Source organism: Ciconia boyciana, chromosome 2 (assembly GCF_034638445.1).
Source record: "Ciconia boyciana chromosome 2, ASM3463844v1, whole genome shotgun sequence".
NCBI classification, from domain to species: Eukaryota; Metazoa; Chordata; class Aves; order Ciconiiformes; family Ciconiidae; genus Ciconia; species Ciconia boyciana.
Window position 1 is genome coordinate 140908649 of NC_132935.1, and position 21166 is coordinate 140929814.

The window sequence follows — 21166 nt, forward strand, 5'->3', positions numbered from 1 at the left end:
ATGATGGGAGTTGGACAAACAGTAATACCGTTGCTTGCAGGCAAAAGAGAGCATGTTTGCAAACTCACATTTTGGCATATATATTTTGAGATGACAGGTAAAAATCTTCAAGGGAGAGGGAGATATTTTGTTATTTGAAAGTCCAGATTTTCCATACTCAGAGGTTGACTAGCATGTTTATCAGGGAAAGGTGGATAGTTACTGTGACTCTTTCAGCTGTCACAGAACACGGGCACGCTCCCCATGACCTACTACTACACTGTGCTGAGTGCTGTACAGCCAAAAAAGAAAAGAAAAAAAGAACCTATACTTTTTTTCTCTTATTGTTTCAAGTAGCACAGTGTTATTATTTGCTCAAGTATGTGTTGGAATGCTGCTGTTATTTTTGTTAGCTATAAGGAAAGGTTCCTGACTGCAAGACTTAAGATTTTGAGTTCCATCATTTATAGCCTTTAATAAGTTTGCTTCATGTGTGTGTGATGCTGTTTCCATTGTGCAGTTGTCTTTTGTTCTTTTTAAGGTTGTAGAATTGGATCTGTGCACACATAGGGATTCATGCCCACTCCCACACCCTTCCCAGTTCTCTGAGCTGCTGAGGTGTAGCATTTTGAATAGAGTTGAATAGATAGATTTGATTATAAATAGGATCTTGAAAAGTGAACTTCTGTGTTCAAAGAAGAAAACACAACACCGAAACAAAATACATTTACCTGTCAGTTTTTCCTACATAATTCCTGTCACGCAATTATTAGTCAAGACATGTAATGTATAGGAACTTTTCTCCAGCGCATTTCTTTCACTTGCTCCTTCACAAGCATGAAGTCACAAACAACAGTTACTCTAGCAACAACTTGAGACAGATCTTTCCACAAGTTTATAGGCACTGATTGCACATCCATATAATTTTTTTTTTTCCTTAACACAGAATTAGTAGTTATCTAAGACCAGATCATTCTGTTACAATACCCCTGTATGGCACTTCCTTCAAAGGGCAGCAGGTTTTTGTTTATTGCTGCAAATGATCCTGCTCACTCACTGGGACCTTGTGTCACAGTACAACTTCCATTGCGTTGACATTGGGGAGGGAAAATTACGGAGAAACCTTTTGTAACACTGTTCAGGCTGTCTATTCCTGCCATTGTTCCTATCTTGGTTCTGTAATTTATGAAGGTGTCAGATGAAGCATGGGACACTTCTTTTTAGGTTGCTGTGTGCACTGCATAGCATCAGGAGCAGTGCAGGACTCTCAAGAAGTTCCCTGGTAGTGCAGCATCATATCTATTGTTTTGAATCTTTTGTTTGTGACTCGTCTTGGTAGAAGCACCTGATCATTTAGGCTGTAAAAGCTGCTTTGTGCTGTGCCAGGGGCAGAGTGAGCATTTGGGTGTTGGGCGCTGGAGCTAGGAGCCAGCTGAAACCAGGAGTGATTGTCTCTGTGAGCTGTGGGCTGTTGGGAACCTTGAGCACCATGAGCACAGGGACCTTGGAGAGGCTCGTTAGTAGTTTGGATGTTGCATTCAATGATGGCTCTCCCAGAGCTCACTGGTGCTCTGCATAGCTGTGAGACGATGCTTCCTGAAGGTGCCACCTTGTGAGAACCATGGTGTTTAAATAGCCTTCTGTCTTAATTGTGGCTTATCCATTGCTTAATCCTGGTCCAAATACATATTTTATGCTAATAACATTGAGTGCCAGGTAAAATTCATGCTGCCCTAATAGTCTGCCACTTCTCCCTGACAATTTTTGAGTGATAACAGGTATCTAATCTTCTACTTCCTCCAGGAACTACTTTTGATCTTGTTGTTACACTGGAGAATTTTCCTATCCTTTGCTTCTTTGGGTGAGATTACTATTTTCCTGCTAGATGTAAGCCTGAAGTTTAGCTCTAGAAGACAAACTGCTAGCACTGGGATGGCTGCTTTCAGAAGATGAACATGAGGCAGTTGATGTCTTGAGCTTATGGTCAATGCGCTGGTTGTACAGTAGTACTGTTGTAACAGAACAAGCCCTGGGAGAATCAAAAGAGAAAGTCTATAAACTGGGCTGAGGTAGCCACCAAATATGTTTTAGCAGGTTCACATTCATAATGCTTAGATATGCCTCCATTTCCAAAAGGTGTAAGGAAGCAAAAGGGAGAGCAAAGTAAGAGTGTTAGCATCTGTCATCCCATCTATGGTGAGCAGGAGGGGGGTATTTTTTGAAAAATACCCATGAGTTGATGGAAATGTCATTTGACCATTCTCATTAATAGCTCATTTGGAAATAAACTTTTTTATTGAAGAATCCCTAATATATCTTATGTATAATTATTGCATTTCTTCAAGTGAGTGGTGAGCTCTAGTTTGCTGAGATACATTGGGATATGTTAATATTGCATAATGGCCATAGCAAAGTAGCTTGCTTGTGTGTTTTTGGATCACAGTCCTGAAGATCATCTGAGTAAAAAGGTGTTGTAGAGTAGCTATGAGACAATAGGGAATATTACTTTGAGGAAGAAGATGGACTGATGCAGAGTACTGTAGCTCTCTATGATAGATAGGTAGAGAAAGGGATTGGAGAGCTGAGCTTTTTCTGATAGCAACATGAAAAGTGGAAGAGACATTTCTGTTTTTCACAAAGAGTTGGTTTTCAGGTTCAGTTTCTCCCTGTAGTGTAGTGCATCAGGTTTTGTTGTAGGAATGGCAGCAATTGCATCCTTGTAATAGTCCAGAGGCTGACTACAAACTAATAGTTCAGTTTGTTCTTAACTGCATCTTCTGATACGTGCTTAAAGTTTGGAGTGGATAGTATTGGTCATAGTATTATGCTTTTTCCTTTTGTTAAATGATTTTGCTGAGCAATGACAATGCCTAGCTATTTTTACTTTAGTATCGGGCTAGTTTTATGGTCCTTCTGTTTTCCAAGTCTTTAAGTAAGAAAATTGTAGAAGTACACAGTCTAAATATCTTTTTACATAGCATTAATCAGCTAGTCTTGGAAATTCTTGTAGCAGTTTTCCTTAAGATATATACTATCCCCACCTTTGTTTCTCTACCTGCTTGGAAGCATTGGACAAATTGGACAAGCATTTTCCTGTGTGTATGTAATTGATAACTGTGCGTTGGTCCCCAATCAGTTTGCATGCAAAAGTATGGTTTATTGGGAATCTCCTTGTGTGAGAACTGTCTTACGAACAAGCCAGCTGCATGTGCTTTGGGACTTTGAAAGTAGGATCAAAGCTAGCAGGTAATTGCCCAATAAAGTAGGTCTGTTAGCTTTGATGCACTTGGGGGAAGTGAGGCTTCCACTTATCATGGTGCAGAAGCCGGACGGGGAATTGCTCAGAGATTTATAATTGTGATAGAGTGAAGATGAATGTTAATAATTTTGCTTGAGATTTGCTGTCTCTGCTAGCTAGCAAATTTTGTTCTGCTTCACCATTGTGTGGGGTAGACTCAGCACAACTGTCTAGTTTCACTAGTGTGTATTCTGTAGCTCTGCATACTGAATGAGCCTGTAGGATCCGAGAAGAATTTGTTGATTAGTGTTAATAACATTTCTTTTTCTTAGCTTAGGTGTTATTAGACAAAGGAATGCAGTAACTGCTACTTAGTGTAGAGTTACACTTTTGCAAAATGTAATTGTGATGTTCGACTCTGAGGATGAGAACTGTTTTTAGAAAATAAATGTGTTTGTCTCAAGACTGACTGTGTTCTGACTGATCAGACTGAATGTAATAGAAGTACCTGCTTAGTAGTTATCAGCTTCTCTTACAGTGCTTCTTGCCCTAAGCCTTTGGGTAGGTATGCCAAATGCCATCTGATTATATTTTCCTAGGAGAAATACTTAGCTTACTGTTAGGGAGGTCTGGCAGGAAGGTCTTTTTGGTCTGCATTCTGTGCCAGCTCTCCTTGCAGTTGTCTGGTTCCCTGCTTGGTGAGCTGGTCCACATCTTGCTTGCAGACATCCCTGTGATGCTGATTTCTGCGTAGATTGCTTTCCATTTCAGATCACTGAATTTCTTTTACTTGGATTCTGTCGTGCAAAAGGAACGACTGTGCTTTTGCTGAGGTGAGAATATGCTGAAGCATGTTGGGCTAACAAAAAACGGTTATTAGGGCAGCTGAAACAGGAGACAGTGCCCTGGACAGATGTTGATGCAGAACGCTTGTAACTTATGATGCTGTGTGTGATGAGGGAGAGTGACCAAGGCCAGTTGCTAGATTAGAATGATTGTGTATGTTTGTGGTAGTATTAGTGTAAATATGGAAGAAGGTTATTCTCATCGATGTAGGCAAGTTAGTTGTATTAAAATACAAACTGGAGTGTTGTTTTAGCATAGTACTTGCACAGTATTAATAGATTTCTGGTCTGAATTCAAACTTGGCCAGTAACTGCACTTTAACTGGTTTCTGATATTGCAGTCACTCATTTAAACAAGAATGTAAGGTCAAACCCTGGCTTGATCTCCTTTGGAGTCGCACTTTTTGAGTGTATATGTGTACTTTTAGCCAGAAGGAAACATTATGATGATCTAATCTGACCTCTTACATAAACTGGGCCACATGTGTTTGAGTCTTACAGGTGGACTCAATAACTTGTGATGAAACTGAAGAATACCTCTAGAAGACATGAGGTTTCAATCTTGATTTGAGGTCTTTTAGTGGTGCCAAATACATTGCGTTCTTCAGTTGTGTTTAAGAATGGAAAAACTTAAAAAAAATCTTAATTTCAACATGAAGGTACTAGAGCTTGTGATCACTTGTTAGGCCTTTCATCAAACATCGTCTCTCTGTACGTGCCCATAGATGGTGTTCTCTAGAATGAAACAGCCTGAGCTCACCAGTGCCTGGCAGCGAGGCAGCCCTGCCACAGCTCCGGCTCGCTGCTTGGAGAAGGGCTGCTCTCCAGCATCTTACCTGCTTGGTGTCAGGAGTTTTTAAAGATAATGAGGTAGAGGGGGACATCTTTACCTCCATCAACTTTCTTCTTCACACTTGCGCTGTATTCAGGTTAAACTGTGAGGAAGAAACAGTATTAGAGATGTTTATCTCTTTGTCTTTGGTTAGGACTTGCTGTTGTCCCAATAAACTTCCTGGAATATTGTAGCAATACCCAAGTGTTCCTGGATCCCCATCACCTTTCTACGCTGTCCAAATGGTGGCTACTAAAGTGATCTTTACCATAAAGGTGAGAAGGTCAGACATTTTATGTTTGCCATGAGGTTAATGCTATATTGGCATTAATTCTGATTTTCCTACTGGCCTTTTTCCCTCTTGCCCACCCATGTTGTTGTCGTTCTTTACTGGGTGGAGGACACTCACTACTTTATTAGTCCTTTTGTATCTTTTGATATCACATACCATCTGACAACTTGTTCCTTCTGCCTTATGTATGACAAATATATTAATCGAGTTGATTAGAAATGTACTATAGTTTTCTTTGATTCCCAGTGGATTCTGTTTTCTTGTGTTGTTGTACAGTTACATTTTTCTGGGAAGAGTCTGTTTGCATTTGTTGTTGAGGGTGGAAGTGAGACTGAAAGTGCATGCCAGTGTAAATCAAGCATAAGTCAACAAGGAGAAAAGAGCTCCGCTGGAGAAAATGAGCTGAGATTAAGATCAAGGTGCAAGGGAGTCTAAGGACATGAACAGCTCCAGTGTGCAAATCAACCCATGTGTTACTGTCTCTCACTTACAGAGTTTTCCCTTTCTGTGTGCACCCTCTGTCTCCCTTTGCTGAACGTCATTGCTAATGGGAGGGATTTGGCATTTTTAAATTCAGTTCTTATATTGCCTGAGATGTACTGTGCTGGCTGGTTCTTCATATACAGTATAATGCACATATACACAGTTACATTGGCTAAAACTTTCAAGTATCTACTTTAGGAATTAAAATCCCTGATGACATTTTCTGTATGTTATCCCAGTCTTTTCTGTAGCATGTCCTGACTTTGTTATAATCCTGCACTTCAGTTTCTGTACTCTATGTTGTCTCCTGTTTTTTTTAAAAATAACTGTTTTTTGTTGGAGAGCTTTCTTCACTGAACCTTACTTAATAAAAGTTACTGGGTTTTTTAAAGTGTTAGTGTCTGTTACAAAGCATCTCTTTGTAAAGAGCAGTAACAAACACTATTTCTCTCAGATCTGCTTTATCAAATGCCGCCTCAAACAGTTAGAGATGTCATGCCTACCAGCTCATAGATGGTTTTATCTCAGGCTGTTTTTTGTCTTTATGGAGGGAAGATAAAGTGAACTGGAGAAGTCTTTCCAGTAACAAAACACATCACCTAAGCCCTGTTATATGAAAGTCAGTAAACATCACCTGCGTTGACTGAAGGAGAAGGAGCTTGTGTCTGTGGGTCACTTTTCATCAGGCATGGTACCTGTTGGCTTGCAGTCTTGGCATCAGATTACTTAGCCCACCTTCAACTGCTAACATAACTGGGAACAATTTTCAGAATGGTATTGAAAGTGATATTTTGACCTTTTCCAGAAGGGGAATCTGCTAGTAATGCCTGTCGTCAGGATCAGTTCTTGTGTCTGTGTGTGCAGCTTCAGCTTTGCCCACAGCTGGGGATGGATGAAAGGCTGAATTAAATACTTCCCTTAGCACTGGTATGGCTGCATTAGCATTGCTCCTCCTGAAGCTGTAACATAATGTAATAGAAGCTCTTTTCCTTGCTTGGAATCAAATAGACCTTTCAAAATGGAGATTGGTGGGTGCCACATGAACAAACCCATTCTGTAGCGCTAACCATCCCTTTCCTCTCCTGTTTCCTGGGAAATGGAAGAGTGTGGAAGTAGACTGCAGGAAATGGAGAGAAGCCGTGGTCTGCAGCTTCTGCTTGGGCTGCCGGTCTGCAGTGCTGCTGTGCACTCATTGACCTGGCTAGCTTCAGCCTGTCTTTCAGTATATGGTTTGAAAGAAACTTGCTGTAAAAAAACCCCCAAATCCTCCCATAATCAAAAGGGGGCTGAAAAATGGCAGCTAGGCTATGAGCGCATTTTGTCTCCCGAGTTTCCCAAGGTGCTTAATGTCAGTGAAACCAAAGGAAAATGAGTGGAGGTTCAGCCATCGGCATGTACCCTTCTCCTTTTTTCTTTTCATCCCTGGTTTCTTTAGGCTTAGATTTCTGGGACAGTATAAAATTTAAACTTTAAGGCAGATTAAGTGTGATACCGATTATATTTTTAATGGATACAGATGTTTTAAGTGTCTTTTGTTTGCCTGTATAGTGGCAAGATTCTGCATTGCAGCAGTATAGAAATATTGGGGTTTTTTTCTTTCCACAAAGTTCCCAAGTGCTCTAGAGTACCAGATTTTTACAAATGGGGTTAAAGTAAATCTCTGCTTACTACACAGTGATTACCTTTAGGACAGCTTGTACATTAGAAAATACACATTTTTAGATTCCCAGCTTCACAATTACACTTTGATTTTTTGTAACTGCCTCCACACGGATTTCTGTGCAAACACAGAATTGGGACTCCAGCTGTGGACTCTGTCAGCTGAGTCCTAGCATAACTTCAAGTGTGTTTTTTCCCTTTTAAAAAAACTTCTAAAATTTTATAAGAAACCTTATTCATAGACTTTTCTTAAAATACTCTGGGGTTTTTTGTGGGTTTTTTTTGTCTTTTTTTGTTTGTTTTTAAATGACCTATTTAGGGTGAGGAAAAACTTACTAAAGATTCTTCATTAAATGTATGTGTGAGGATATAATGCCGTTGTGCAGACTTACACAAACTCCTACCATTTTCTGCAGTAGTCTAGTGTGCTACTAGAAATGCACTTGCAGTCACATTTGCCTTTACAATCTACCATTGCTCTGGAGAGTCAAGAAAGTAGGTAGTCATGTTTTATTGTTTGATGTTTAATTCTTAGGTGAGGATAAGATTTTACGTCTTGCCCTTTGGCTGTTTATTCCCCATTACAGAGATGTTTTCACAAGTTTTTTGAAAATCCAGCTTTGCTTGCAAAGTAATTTTTTTTAATTAGAAATAGACTGATGTACTGAATTGACTTATTGGATGATGGTTATTATGTTGGCAAGCAAGATTTTATCAAAGTATCCTGAAGAAAGAAAGGGAAACTCTATAGCAGGCACAGACTGAGGGGATGAACCCACTTGCTGCCAAAAGCAGCGAATGAATGGCACGGTATGTCAACAAGGAAAATACTGATGGGCTTACTCCATAGTGGATATAGAATATTTTTTAATTCAGTGTTTTGGGAAAAAAAAATTCTAATTACTTTGGGTTTGTGATGATAAATGTAACTTGGATTTTAGTTGGAACTGGCTAGTTGCCTGATCTGCAGAAAAATCTAGATACTGTGCTTTCTGAATTTACCTCATCAGAAAGGTCTACACTGTAAGTTTAAATAGTTTAAAATATTGGAAGTAGGGGGTAGAAGTACCAGTAAACCAAATAATTACATTGGAATTCAGTCTTTTAGGGAATTGCTTTCTTGGACAAGTTTGTAAGTCTGAGTATTTTATGCTTGCCATCTATCAGTTGGGGGCTGCGTATGGTACTCTGAAATCCTTAGATGAAAGATGCTGGAAGTATAAAAATCTGTATGGTAAAGATGGTATAATGCCGAATCCCAACAGAGAGGTATGTTGAAAAGATTTGATACTTGAATATCTTTATGACTTGTTAATGTATGCTTGTTTAAGAATTGCAGGCTTGCATAAGGGAAGCAGTTACAACAAAAATTATTAATAACTTAGTGTAAATGTGAAACGAGTAAAATAAGCATGGCCAGCTAAAGCAGTACCTAATTTATCTAAGGTGAACATTTATTTTCATCACTTGTTCTGCTGTTTGAATTCTTCCTTTTAAATGACACTTTGACATCTTTTGTATAAATTATGCATATTAATGTAATTGTATTTACTTGTAGGTGGCTCTAACCAAGAGAGCTGATCCAGCTGAGTTGAAAACAATATTTTTGAAGGTATGTATAAAGTAAATATTTTACTCTTTCTGCTTAAATTTTTCATATCTTTTGCTCCTTTATTGCGGCATACAACTCTTGATAGTTTTTCCAACCGTTAATCATTCACTGTATTATTACCATGTTAGACTTAAATACCATTATCAGAATTGAACAATGCTCACCAAGAAGTCAGATACATTCCTGACTGATTATTGTATTGACTCAGAAGAAGTATTACTATCTTAGAAAAAAAACGCATTGTTCAGAGAATGGGGTGGGAGTTTCAATATTGTTCCTACACATGGTAAAATGTTCGTGTAGATACCTTGCTGTTAGACCATTTGGTAAACTTTCTTCTCCCATCCTTGCTTCCTTCCTTCCTTCAGGGTTATCTCTTCTTCTCTAATTTGTAGAAGTGTTGGGAAGCTCACCTTGTGAAGTGGTAGCCGTATTTATTATTTCACTAGAATTCCTTCTGTGTGTGCCTGCTGTAGAAGTATGCAAGCAATGAAATTACTCATGTACTTCTATACTTGAGAGAAGTGTGCTTTAGTGTTTTGCTGGAATATGGCTTTCTTTGACCATTTCCTAGATAGTTATTCCTAACCTTCCTAAGATTTATTAGTACAGGGTCTGTATTAGTTTGGTAGTCTGGCGTGAAAAATGAGTACAGAAATTGGTGGGTCTGGAGCATATATGTGAGGTAGGTGTCGCAGTGCTACAGGGAGCTGTTGTATCTGAATTATTTTTGTGAAGGGGTTGAGTGCCTAAGAGAGCTCATACCTTTCCAAGTTCCTCCCTCCACCTTCCCTCTCTCCAGCGTCATGCCCCACTCTCCGTGCACTTCTTTGCATGTTTTCCATTGTCCCTTGTGAGCTATTATTAACAATATGTGTAGGTGTCACTATGTATATTGCCAGTATTTATAGTTTTATCATATACTGTCAGTATTTATAGCTCTAAAATAAGATTTTCAGTTGAGAGAGCCAGGATTTAACTTATTAAGTCCTGGAACTTGTATCTGTCAGGAGAGCAAAAAGACTCTTGAAAAAGAATGGGGTAATGGGATTTTCAGAAGCAAATGCTTGAAGAACAGGAGCAAGGCAGCAGAAAAGGCAGACAAGGAGTAGACCGTTGACCCAAGAAGATGGTAGCATTGAGGAAGGGAATAAACATGGTAGAGAGAAGCCTGGTCCCTTCTGCAGTGTGGGACAGCGCTCAGTTGTGGTGAGGGGTTTGGTTGGTTTGCTGAGAATAGTGTGAAAGTTGTTTCCTACCTGCCTGTGGGTATTCACCTCTCTTGAATTTCTGAAGATTGTAGCTCCCTCAGCTTTCAGTTTTGATGGATTGAATGGGTCATGGTTGAGCACACTAAATACCACCTCCAGCTCCTTTTTCATCCTTTTCTGCTTCCCCTTCCACTTAAAGAAGGGGTCTCAATAAGCGGAGTAATGAAATATGAGCTGAACGTTTTGTTCAGTGCAATACAGAAATTGTCGTGCCACTTACTACTGAGAAGGAAAAAGGATGAGTGAATGTGCTATGTTGTTTTGTGCTCTACAGATAAGCGATGGCCAGAGTGTTAATTAAGGTGCTTCAGACGATTGTAAGTGGTGAGGCCAATACAGTTGCTTCTGCAGATTGTGGGATCTTCACTTATAAAATAACTTTGACAGCCATTCTTTCTACTTCAATTAAGAATTAAAAAATATGATTCCCAGGTGGGAATGGTAGCCACTGTGTAGAAATAAATATGAAGCTATCAGTTTAAATACAGTTGATTACAGTCAACTTTTAGCATTTTTAATACATCAAACCCCCACTCAAATGTTTGCAAATCTTATTTAAAATGGGGTTGAACTGGTTAATACTCGACTATCTAAAATGTATGGAAATAAGTTACCAAAAAGCCATTAAGTACTATTGTATAATATCAAATTCTCTGTGGGTATAATTGCCAAAGTGGGGAAAAATACAATTGTAAAGAACCATTTTTTTAATGTCTCTCCTCCAAAACCAATAGATTTGATGTTTTTCTCTTTTTGTTATGATAATTTCCAAGAGTAACTCTACTTTTTCTGAGTCTTCTACCATAACCCCTAAGAGATTAGATTTTAGTCAAAGTGATCAAGCTGACATTTTCCAAGGTCATTTTCTATATGTAGTATAGAGTACGTGATTGGATTTCAAATACACTTGAGTAAATCACAGTGACAAGAAACAGGGGGACACTGAAACCTTGTGCTGTTTTCTGTTATTGAGTGCCCTAGCAGGGGGTTAGCCTGGAAGAAAAAAATGAAATATAGAAGCATAGGCTGTCTGACTTACTTGATTTGTTTCTCAATAGCAGCTGTGTTAAAAGTTTTTGAGGCTGGGATTCTGAAAGATTCTGTCTCCCTGCAAATGATTACATTGAAATCAATTGATCTGCTAGTTCTTATAAAAGTATACAATTGAAAATTCCTTGCAGTGTATCAACTAGAAAGCTTGCATTATGAACAGTGTCTATTGAAACATGAATCCGTAAATGCTAACCAATATATAGATGCCAAAGCAAGTTATGTTTTGTTTGGGCTTGCTTCTCTGAAGCCTTGTTTCTTGAAGATATTGCTGTACCTGAAGACTGTATTTATATAGCACTAGAATAAAATAATCTACTTACTGTTACACTTTGGCATCCCTCTGAGAGTTATATGCCTACAGCAGGTATAACGGTACTCTGCAGGCACCAGTGTGGCTCTGTGAAATGAAAACTGGCAGTTTCCTTCCCTTAGCAGAGCCATAGCAATGTAAAACAAAACATGTGTCTTTGAAGTACGCTACAAAATAGCAATAGGCATCTAATTTATTTATTACTTAAGTGTGGATAATGCTCTGTGGGGAGCTGCAACAATGGTTTATCATCCTACCTTACCTTAAAAAAGAAAAAGAAATTAACAGTTGCTTTCCTGTTCTCAGTGCACATTTGTTATCCTGAGACAGACCTGTTTCCATTAAAGCTAACACATGGTTCTGCAAATGTTGCCTGGGATTTCTTTTCCTCTTAATTACTGTCCTTATCCTTTTTCTTTCCTTGAAAAACATTTTTAGGGTTGATTTCAAGTTTACCCTTCTACAGAAAATGAGGGCTTTAAACTTTGCGGGATGACTGAGGAATCAGGGTAAGGGTGGTAACAAAGGCAATTTTATTTGTTTATGTATTATCTTCAAAGTGTTTTAATATTCCTTTTCCTTGATATGTAACATGTTACTGGAAGCTTCCCTTGGGAGCAAATATGCTTGGGTCTGTCGAGTGCTGTTTCTGGAGTAGTATGCCAGTAACTATGGTATAAAGCGGGAGTAACGTATGCTGGTGGTGTTTGGTAAGGTCTCATACCCCTTTTCTTGTTTCTGCAGTATGCTGACGTGTCCAAGTTCTTGCTTTCTCTTACATTTTCTGCAAATGCTTATTCTCTGGCCTCCTTTCAGCAGTGCAACCAAGGAGGAATATCTGTAGGTTCTCCTTTACTTACAGACCAGCTGTGGCTGAAGGTGATGCAGTGGAGTTCCTCCAGAACAGCACCCCCAGGTGGACACTCCTGTGGGATCATCTACTCCACTAGTACTGTAAAGTCATTTCACAGGTGTAAACCTACCTTCTCATCCCAAAGGAGTCATTTCAGATAAATAAAATATGCTGGACTATCCTGTTGCTGTTATAGTTTCAGTGGGTCAGAGGTGCCACATACATGTTTGCATGTGTGCTTCTTGTTCAACTTCAAAAAAACATTCAGTACTGGAGTATTAACTCTTTCTAGACTACCATGGAGAAATTGTTGACATGATAAACAAATAATTGTATATCTGCCACTCTTCTGGCTGGGAAGCCAAGCCTTCAGCTGCTCGAGTAACTCCCCACTTACTCTCTCCTGTTTGGGTGTAGGCTGCTCCTGATTGGAAACTGTGGGTAGTGGTAATACATACCTGGAGAAGGATGTATTTGAGGCACTAAATATTGTATTCATTTAACAGTATGCAAGTGTGGAGAAGAATGGCGAATTCTTCATGTCTCCAAATGACTTTGTCACACGGTACCTGAAGATAATTGGAGATGGTTTGCCTAATGCAAGCACTGTACAGCTCCTTGCAGGTGTGGTGGATCAGACGAAAGATGGGTAAGTGGTTTTTTGTGTGTTTTTTTTCTTTTTATGTTGTTCATTTAAAAAATACAAAACCATTCTTCCAAAACAATCTGGTCCCTGAAGGGTGGTGGGGTTTGTTTTTGGTTCTTGCCTTTTTTTTTTTTTTGCCTGCAGATACATAAAGGAATACAGTATCTTTTAAGTGGATACTGTAGAAACAATGTTTTGGGCTGCATGTACCATTTAGCTGAGCAAACCATTTTCTGTCTACTATGTATTTTTAATTCATTGAACCTTTCATGTTTTTTGGCTGGCTCCCCTAACTCCCTCTTTCCTTTCCTTTCATGAGTCTTTCTGTCTCTGTTTACTTTATGTATTTGTCACAAACACATTCAAATAGCAATCCAAAATAACTTTAGATGGTGTAGGAAGAGCTTGTAGAAAAAAATGCCCCTGCTTTGTTTTGCCGTAGCACTGCTAAAGGTTTTTGCCACTGTTTTTTCCCTTAAGAGGGAGGAGTAGCATCTAAGGTATTTAGGGAGCCACTTTGCAATCTTGGGAAGACAGCAGTGAAGTTGGTTGCACATGGTTTGCATTTGAAAGGCTGACTTTGCCAATAGGCAAGATTAGCTACCCCTCCATCCTCCTCCCCCCTTCTTTAATGAAATCCTAGCTTTTGCTTTTGGTACTTGCCCAGGCAAGCTGTCTCTTCACCCATATGAATGCATTTTTTGAACCCTGCCTTTAAAGTATCTTTAGAGAAACTTTAGAATAATTAGCTATGGACTTAAAGTCTGTAGTTGTGGCATTTTTAGAAACCAGAAAACTTCAGGCATGACTCATATCAGTGGTTGCAGAGAGTAAAATGTGAGATAGATAAAGCATGACTAGAGAATGCAGGCTTCCTAGGGAACAGATGCATGCATAACTGAGAACTTTTGCAATAGTTTATGTGCTCTCTTTTCTGCTCAGCCAGCCTCATGTATCTGGCAGCCGGACACCTTAAACCTTGCAGACAAGTTAATGTGATGATTGTTAGCCCTGGTAAAAGAATTCTGTAAAAGGTTATATTGGTAACATTGGCATGATGGCAGCAAGAAAGTGGTGGCTTCAGAAAGCGTTTGACTGAAAACATTAAACATTTCTCAGATTTCTTCCCTTGGTTCGATGCCTGCAAAAATGGCATTTTCCAAATTGCACAGCTTCAAATGCATTTTGTAATAAGAAGATTGAGAGTATAATCCATACCTTGTGATTTGGATCTCCCTCACAAGCAGAAACTGGTGTCAGGAAGAGCAGAATGTAAAACTGTAGCCTATGTGAACCTGTTGACAACTTGGGATTTCATAACTTGGTGTGATCTTGCAGGAATTTTGCGGTGTAGTGTTGAGGCTTCTAATTGCCACTTTCTGCCATGGGTAAGGACTGTTTCTGCGGTGCAGACTGTGCAGTGACAGGGGACTGCATGTTCCTAACATGTCTTTGGAGAGTCTCTTCTGGTATTCAGGCTGTCTTCTTGTTTAGCTGCTATACTAATATGTGAAAGAATGGAGAAAGTTCAGAAAGTGAGTAGCATTCATCTCTCTCTGACTTGGCATTGTAGCATTTTTTGCCATGTGGCCAGGCATTTGTACCTTGTTCTAGTGATGTATAAAGTAATTTGCAGAGTGATTGTCTGCAAACAGAGGGTCACTTGCTTTTTGGTTCCTGGAATGAAATCTCCTAGGGATGGCAATAAGACCTACTGGTCTTCTCCTATTGAATTCTTTCCAACTTGGCAGTCCAGAGCTCCTAGTTTTAAAGTGAAGTACAAACCCACTTTTGTTAGTGTTCATTTTTAATAGGCTGGTCAGTGTTTAGAGACTTACACATGTTAAGGTCATGAGAGTCTGTTCAATAATTCAGCTAGTATAAAATAGAAGGCAGCTTGCAAGAGCAATGACAAGTTAATTTCGTTGCAGTGTTAGTGGCTTAAGTAGTGCGGTTCTGAAAATACTGCTATGGTATTTCTAGAAGCATTTATCCACTGTCTCGGATCCCGGTTTTGCTCTGAAAAAGCATCTGTTCTTCATGACTGGTGAGCATGACCACTCTTCACCAGAAGCGTCTGTTTAACTCCTCTTGATTTTGGTGAGAAGTTAGGTATAGGTACCAAGTGTAATCAATGAGAAATACTAAAATTGGTAAGTCACATGGTTGAAAGGCAGACAGCACAAGAGCTTCTGACTTATGAGCAGAGCAAATAGATAGGCAAAGAGTTGCTTACACCAGAACTGAAGAAATCCTGAGTGTGAAGTGTAAAGAACGGTAGCTCTTACATACAATCACTGTGGTTGCTGTGGACAAAATCTCTCATGTAGCTCTAGGACAGTTCCTGCATCGCCAGAGGTTAAGGATTTGAGAGTATCTACAGGAGTTGCTGGTGGTGTTACAAAGGTACGAGACCTCTTAAGGTAGACTCTAGTGTTCAGTGAATATCTGTTGCCATGGGAGCAAGTTTTGCCTCCATCTTAAGTCAGGGCATAGGGTTATTTGGAGGTAGGCTTTCGTTGTGTCCTCTTACAGAGTCATCTTTTTAAGGTTTCCTTTAAGAAAAGGAAATGCTTTTCTTGCTGATGGCCAGAGAAGCCTTTCAAAGTAGTCGATCAGTAATAACACAGATTTTTTAAAAAGTGTTATATCATGTGGCTGTAGTTTGTATGAAACGGACTTAGGAGCCTTGACTGGTTCCTAGCCTGAAGCTTCTCCTTCCTAATTTTAGTTGAAAAAAAACATGCTTCATTTGGCTTCAGCTGGATCAGAAACTCCCCCAAAATACAGTGGCTTTCTCAAGGCCTATCAGCAACAGGCCAGGCATTTTCCATCCTGCCTACTGTAACATAATGTTTTTCAGTCTTTTGTTGTACTTTTAAACATCTGTCTAACAAAATAAGTATTTACTGCACATTTCTGTTTGGACTGTAGTAACTAACACTTTACTGAGAAATACTGTATGCTGTATTTTTAGAAAGGACAAACTATTCAAAAATAACACTTGGAAATGCCAGCATTTTCCATTATTATTGGATAGAAATTTATCCTCTAATGCACCAATTTACACTATACTTAGTTTACCTAGGTTGCAGCGTAAAATAATAGATATAGCTTCAATTTGTGTCCCATTATGTTATCATGTTTAAATTGCTGATACAGTAAAAACATATGCATTGATTTCTGAAGAAACCTCTTCATCATTGCATTTGTATGTATTATTACAGTGGGTAATGGCTTTTTTTCTTTGCATGGCTACATGCAGGCTTTCTCGGGTGGGAATGCATCATGTCTCTGTGGTGCCCAGATACCATGGGTGTGAGCACCAAAAGAAGAAGCATGGAAGAAAGGAGAGAGTAGTAAATAGTGGTCTTGCTGCACCATACCCAGTTGTTGTATTTGGACTGTAGCTCTTGTGTGTGGATGTTTTTAAAATACCAGGTTTTCAGTCTTCCTGAATAAATTGTGCAGTGTTGGCACTATTAATGAGGACATGAAGGTGAAGGAAGACTTTGACCAGTTAGGTAGGATATCTTCAAGACCGAAGTAAAATTTTATAAACATTTCAGCTTCCTCTTTTTGCACTGTTAAAATCACTAGGCTTTTCTCTGCTTTTGTAACATAAATGAGCACTTGTTTAGTTAGATAAAATAACTCTTAAGTAGTATATTGAAGTCCATGTTAATACATGCTGTTTAATGACACCTAATGATATTCAGTGAAGGGTTATGCTAAACCCAAAAGGGTGATGCTAAACCAGAGAGAAAATGTGTTACCCAGGCAACTGCCCTTGTGCAGTATAGAGAAGTGAGCATATGGCTATGTGGTACGCATTATTTCAGCATCTTTAAGCATTAAGAATCACACATGTAATTGACTGTGAAAAATTACTGCTCAGTTACTGTATTGTATGGTCATAATAGAAGTAAATGAATACGTCATTGTTGTTAGAATAGATCTGTTGGGAATCACTAGCAGGCTAGTCTACTTAGGGAGCAAAAATACAATAAGAAGAAAATAGCTGGTTTAATTAACATGTAAAAATTGGGTTAATTTGAATTCAGCTGGCACAGCAGATATTAATGTCTCTTCTTTAATAGTCTGGCTAGAACCACACAATTTGTACACTTTTAATCTTCCTAGTACTATGAATAATTGTTTTTAAAAATGGATATGGGGTTATTTTAAGCATCTATCTCTGACTTATTAGTGGGATTTATTACTTGCAAGTACTGACAAAGAATGCTTCTACTAGTATAAAATCTTATAGCAGTGTTAATACATGAAGTTTTAATCAAATCCAGGTCTAGTAACGTCAGATATGTTATTGGTGTGGTGCTGGGATTCTGCTGGGATAGGTGCTGTATTTCCTTTCTGTGCTCTTATCACTGTGTTGGGATCTGTTGGTAAGGACATATGCTGGTTGTTGTTTCACACAAAAAGCGGCTTTATCAAAATGGTGTTGGCAGATATTTTACATTTTTAATTCTAAACAATCCTATTCTAGAGTCTTGTCGCCTGCTGTCTGTTTTGTTCTTTCTGTGTGTGGGCTTTATAATCTTTGGGATAGAAGAATTCAGTGCTTTTTATCTGGTTGCTGTTGTGGAAGTTGTCAGGTATGTAACCAATAATAATGGATAATAATGAGCTTTTATAACCCGTAAGTCACATAGTAACAATAAATATGCATAAATGCAAAACGAAGTAGGTTGTGATATATTGGTTTAAAATTGAAGGAAATGTTGCATGTTTTAAGATTTCTTTTGGCTTAGGAGAGATGGAAGTTTTCTTCCATTTAAAGACTGAGTATCTGTGTATTCTATGTCTAACAGTGGGGAGTACTGAGAGCTCCCAAGGAGCTTAAAATAAACGACTCAATGGCCTGCCCATGTGCTAACGTGTGCATATGTAGTAAGTCATTGGCTTCTTTGCCAGTAAAGCTTAAGGCATGCTTATATGTTTACTGGCATCATCAGTTGTGATTTCAATATTAAGAACACCTGAGGAGGTTTCTTTTTATTTATTTTTCAAACTATGTAATAACCCATGGTGGCAAGTTCCCAGAGGTAATTCTTTGTTAGACTATTTCTGACTCTACATATGCTTTCTTTTACTTTTATTTAGTGCATATATATTGAGGGAGGTTAAGTAGAAGAGCTATTTGGCCTTCTCTGTGCCACGCTTTTTTTTTAATGTCCTCTTTTGTTCATCTTGTCATGTTTTTATGTTCTTCACGGAAATCAGCTTCTGTTACCCATGGATGTTTGGCTGCTGACATGCAGCAAGCACACTTCTGTGTGACTTGAAATTAATTCCCTTAAGACAGGGTGACTGGAAATTGCTGTATAGTCATGGGTCATCATAACTTGATGGAATGAATGTCTTTTCCAGCCTATTCAAACACTTTGTTCCTCACTGTTATTGCATACTGAGTGGCGGTTTTCATTGAACTGGCTGCAGTGTCATTTTGAGTAGAAGTCCTAAGGATACAGTTCATTTCTAATAGAAAAAAAATTAATAATTTGTTTGTGTTTGTTTCTTGACATTTGTTACGCTGAATTTTGTGCTTCTCAGAAATAAATCTTTGTTCCCCAGATACTGCCGTGTGAACCCATTAAAGCTACGCGCTTGCTATGCTGACATAAAGCAGCCTCGAGAGAGGGCAATCTTAAACCTCCCAGACTGCCAGCAGGCCCCGCAGCCACATATTTGAAGACAATTTTAGACTGTACAACCTAGACATTAAAGAAGTAGCAAAACAGAAGAATGGTTGGCCTTTGCCTCTTTAAGAATAGGAGTTTGATCTCCATTTGAACTCTTGGGTGTGACCCAGAGAAATTAGAACTGCTCAAGGTCTTTGCTGTATCAAATCTACTGCTGGAAACAATGCCAAGTTGTCTAATTATGTATTTCTACTTATTAACTAACTTAAGGAAGGGCACCTCTGCTTTTATCTCTGCTCTGCTACTGCATTCATGTATTGGGAACCTGGCTGTAATGGTGAATTTGAATAAACTGCTCTTGGGCTGAGGAAGAACGTGCAGACTACTGCTTGAAATTTGTGACTCAACACGCAGGACTGGAGGGCTGCGATGGATGACTAATAAGTTGCTAGCAAACAGATAATGCATTCTGATCGGTTCCTTCTGAAGTGGGAGCATGTAGTGGGAGCTTCTGTAGTGGCAGCATGTAGGTCTTGAATGGATTTGCTTTACAAAAGCCTCAAGTACTGAGTCTTGAGGGAAGTTACCCATATCTTTATTGGCTCTCTGTCTTGCCAGAGGAGGGAGGTAGGCTCCCCCAGAGGGCAGTTCAGTTAGATATTAAAGCTGAGGTGAGTAGCCATGCTGAGTGCCTTGCTTATTTTATGTTCTGTTGTGACTTGCTGAGAGGAGTAGTTCCTCGTTCAACAAAGTAATTTCCATCTAGTGGTATAAAGGCCTCCTGACAGCGTTGGTGATAGGGCGTTTTAGGATAAATTTTGGTCCCTATTGGTAACATTTTGTACACATTTTGGTTGTGGTCTTATTTCTTTTGTATAATATATGTTACATTGTATTTCATTTTTCTGCAAGCAAGTAGTTTCATAGCTCTTCTTTTTCCTTCATCCCTTAGGTTGATATCCTTTCAAGAGTTTGTGGCATTTGAATCAGTCCTGTGTGCTCCAGATGCATTGTTCATAGTAGCCTTTCAGCTGTTTGACAAGACTGGCAAAGGAGAAGTTACTTTTGGTAAGACTGTTCTTAAATGTACACTCTTAATTTAAAAATCCCTACTTATGCTAAACTCTTATTTCACCTTCTGTTACTGTGGGAAATACAATGATTGGTAGTGGAACTACTCTAGTGCCAAGCAACTTTCTGGTTGAGTTTTTTTAATCATTTACATATGCACAATATGAAGTCAAGGTCATGGTCATCTCCATGGTTTTCTCTGGAGAACTGGTCACTTCTCTTTTTCTCTTCCCCCCAACATGCTTGTGCAGGTCTTCAGAACAGCAGTGAAAGGTGACTATAGGAAATTATTGTAAAACCGCAAGAAAGTTGCCAGAAGACTTGGGTGAATGTTGAGTCTGAAATTACCCTGAATTATTTTTTGTTTAAATTGGCTATATTTCAAACTGGCTTCCTTTTAAGGCTTAAAACTTTCTTCTGTGAGATTGTACAGTAATAAATCCATTATTCTCCCCGCCGCCCCCCCCCGAAAAATTCAGCTGTGCAGTGGAGGTGTGGTGTTTGCACTGACAACATGAGAAATACTCAGGCCAGTTTAAAACTTGATTATGGGAACTGTTTATTTCTAAATACCGTAGAGATGGCACAGGACTATCTACCACCTGCGTAATGATAAGGGCCATTCTGTCTGGAAGAAGGATTCAGAAATTAGCAGTTTTGAATAACTTCAGACATTGATCTTGCACTTCAAAAAGTATGGGGGATTTTTTTTTCCCTAAGTACCTACACTGGATAAAATTGCTATTTCTGTCCAAGTGTCTGCTACATTTGGACATGGTTATCCATATGTTTCAAGTTTTATTAATTGGTTGTTAAACAGTTTTAAGTAAAAGGAAAATTGGGTGACATTGACTCTTTGTCTTTCTGAAATGTATGGTTCACATGCCCTTTGTCTTTTGCTAGTATTCCCCACACGTTTTTTATGCTCAGTTAAAAAAGCCCTTCCCTTTCCATTTGAACTGACGAGATCCTGTTACCATTGCTTGAAGCATCATTGTACTCCTTCTACCATCTCCAAAAATCTGTATTTGAAGTTGCGGCTCGTGAGAAGACTTGCTGTCTCTTCTTGTGTCTGTTTTGGTTTTTCATTATTTTGGTTGTCTGTTGAGGTTGTGAAAGATGTGCTTTTTGTGTGCAACATTACTTGTTAGAACAGCTTTTTAAAAATTATTACATATGCTAAAAGATTTGAAAGAATTTCAGGAAGAAGTTCTCTTGATCATAACCTTGATGAAGGAAGTATTTTGTGCCTAACAGTCTTGTGCATGTGTGTGGACAGAGAGGCAACGAGAGACAGCATGCTTTTAAATTAGGAGGGTGCGCATATTTTGTAGAAGTTTTGTTCCAGCGCAGACAAAC

At 38.9% G+C, this 21166-nt stretch overlaps 1 protein-coding gene across 3 annotated transcripts in view; it reads left to right on the forward strand.

Annotated features, from left to right (window-relative positions):
- The window catches only part of SLC25A13 (solute carrier family 25 member 13), a 102505-nt gene that overhangs the window by 15258 nt on the left and 66081 nt on the right, over window positions 1–21166 (forward strand). For 2 of the 3 annotated variants that reach the window (XM_072854241.1, XM_072854240.1), the window contains 3 exons: window positions 8887–8940; window positions 12934–13076; window positions 19689–19804. In XM_072854241.1, coding sequence (XP_072710342.1) covers window positions 8887–8940; window positions 12934–13076; window positions 19689–19804 — 313 coding nt within the window. Of the gene's footprint in view, window positions 1–5121; window positions 5170–8495; window positions 8598–8886; window positions 8941–12933; window positions 13077–19688; window positions 19805–21166 lie in introns of those variants that run through there. The other variant, XM_072854239.1, reaches the window with a different exon arrangement.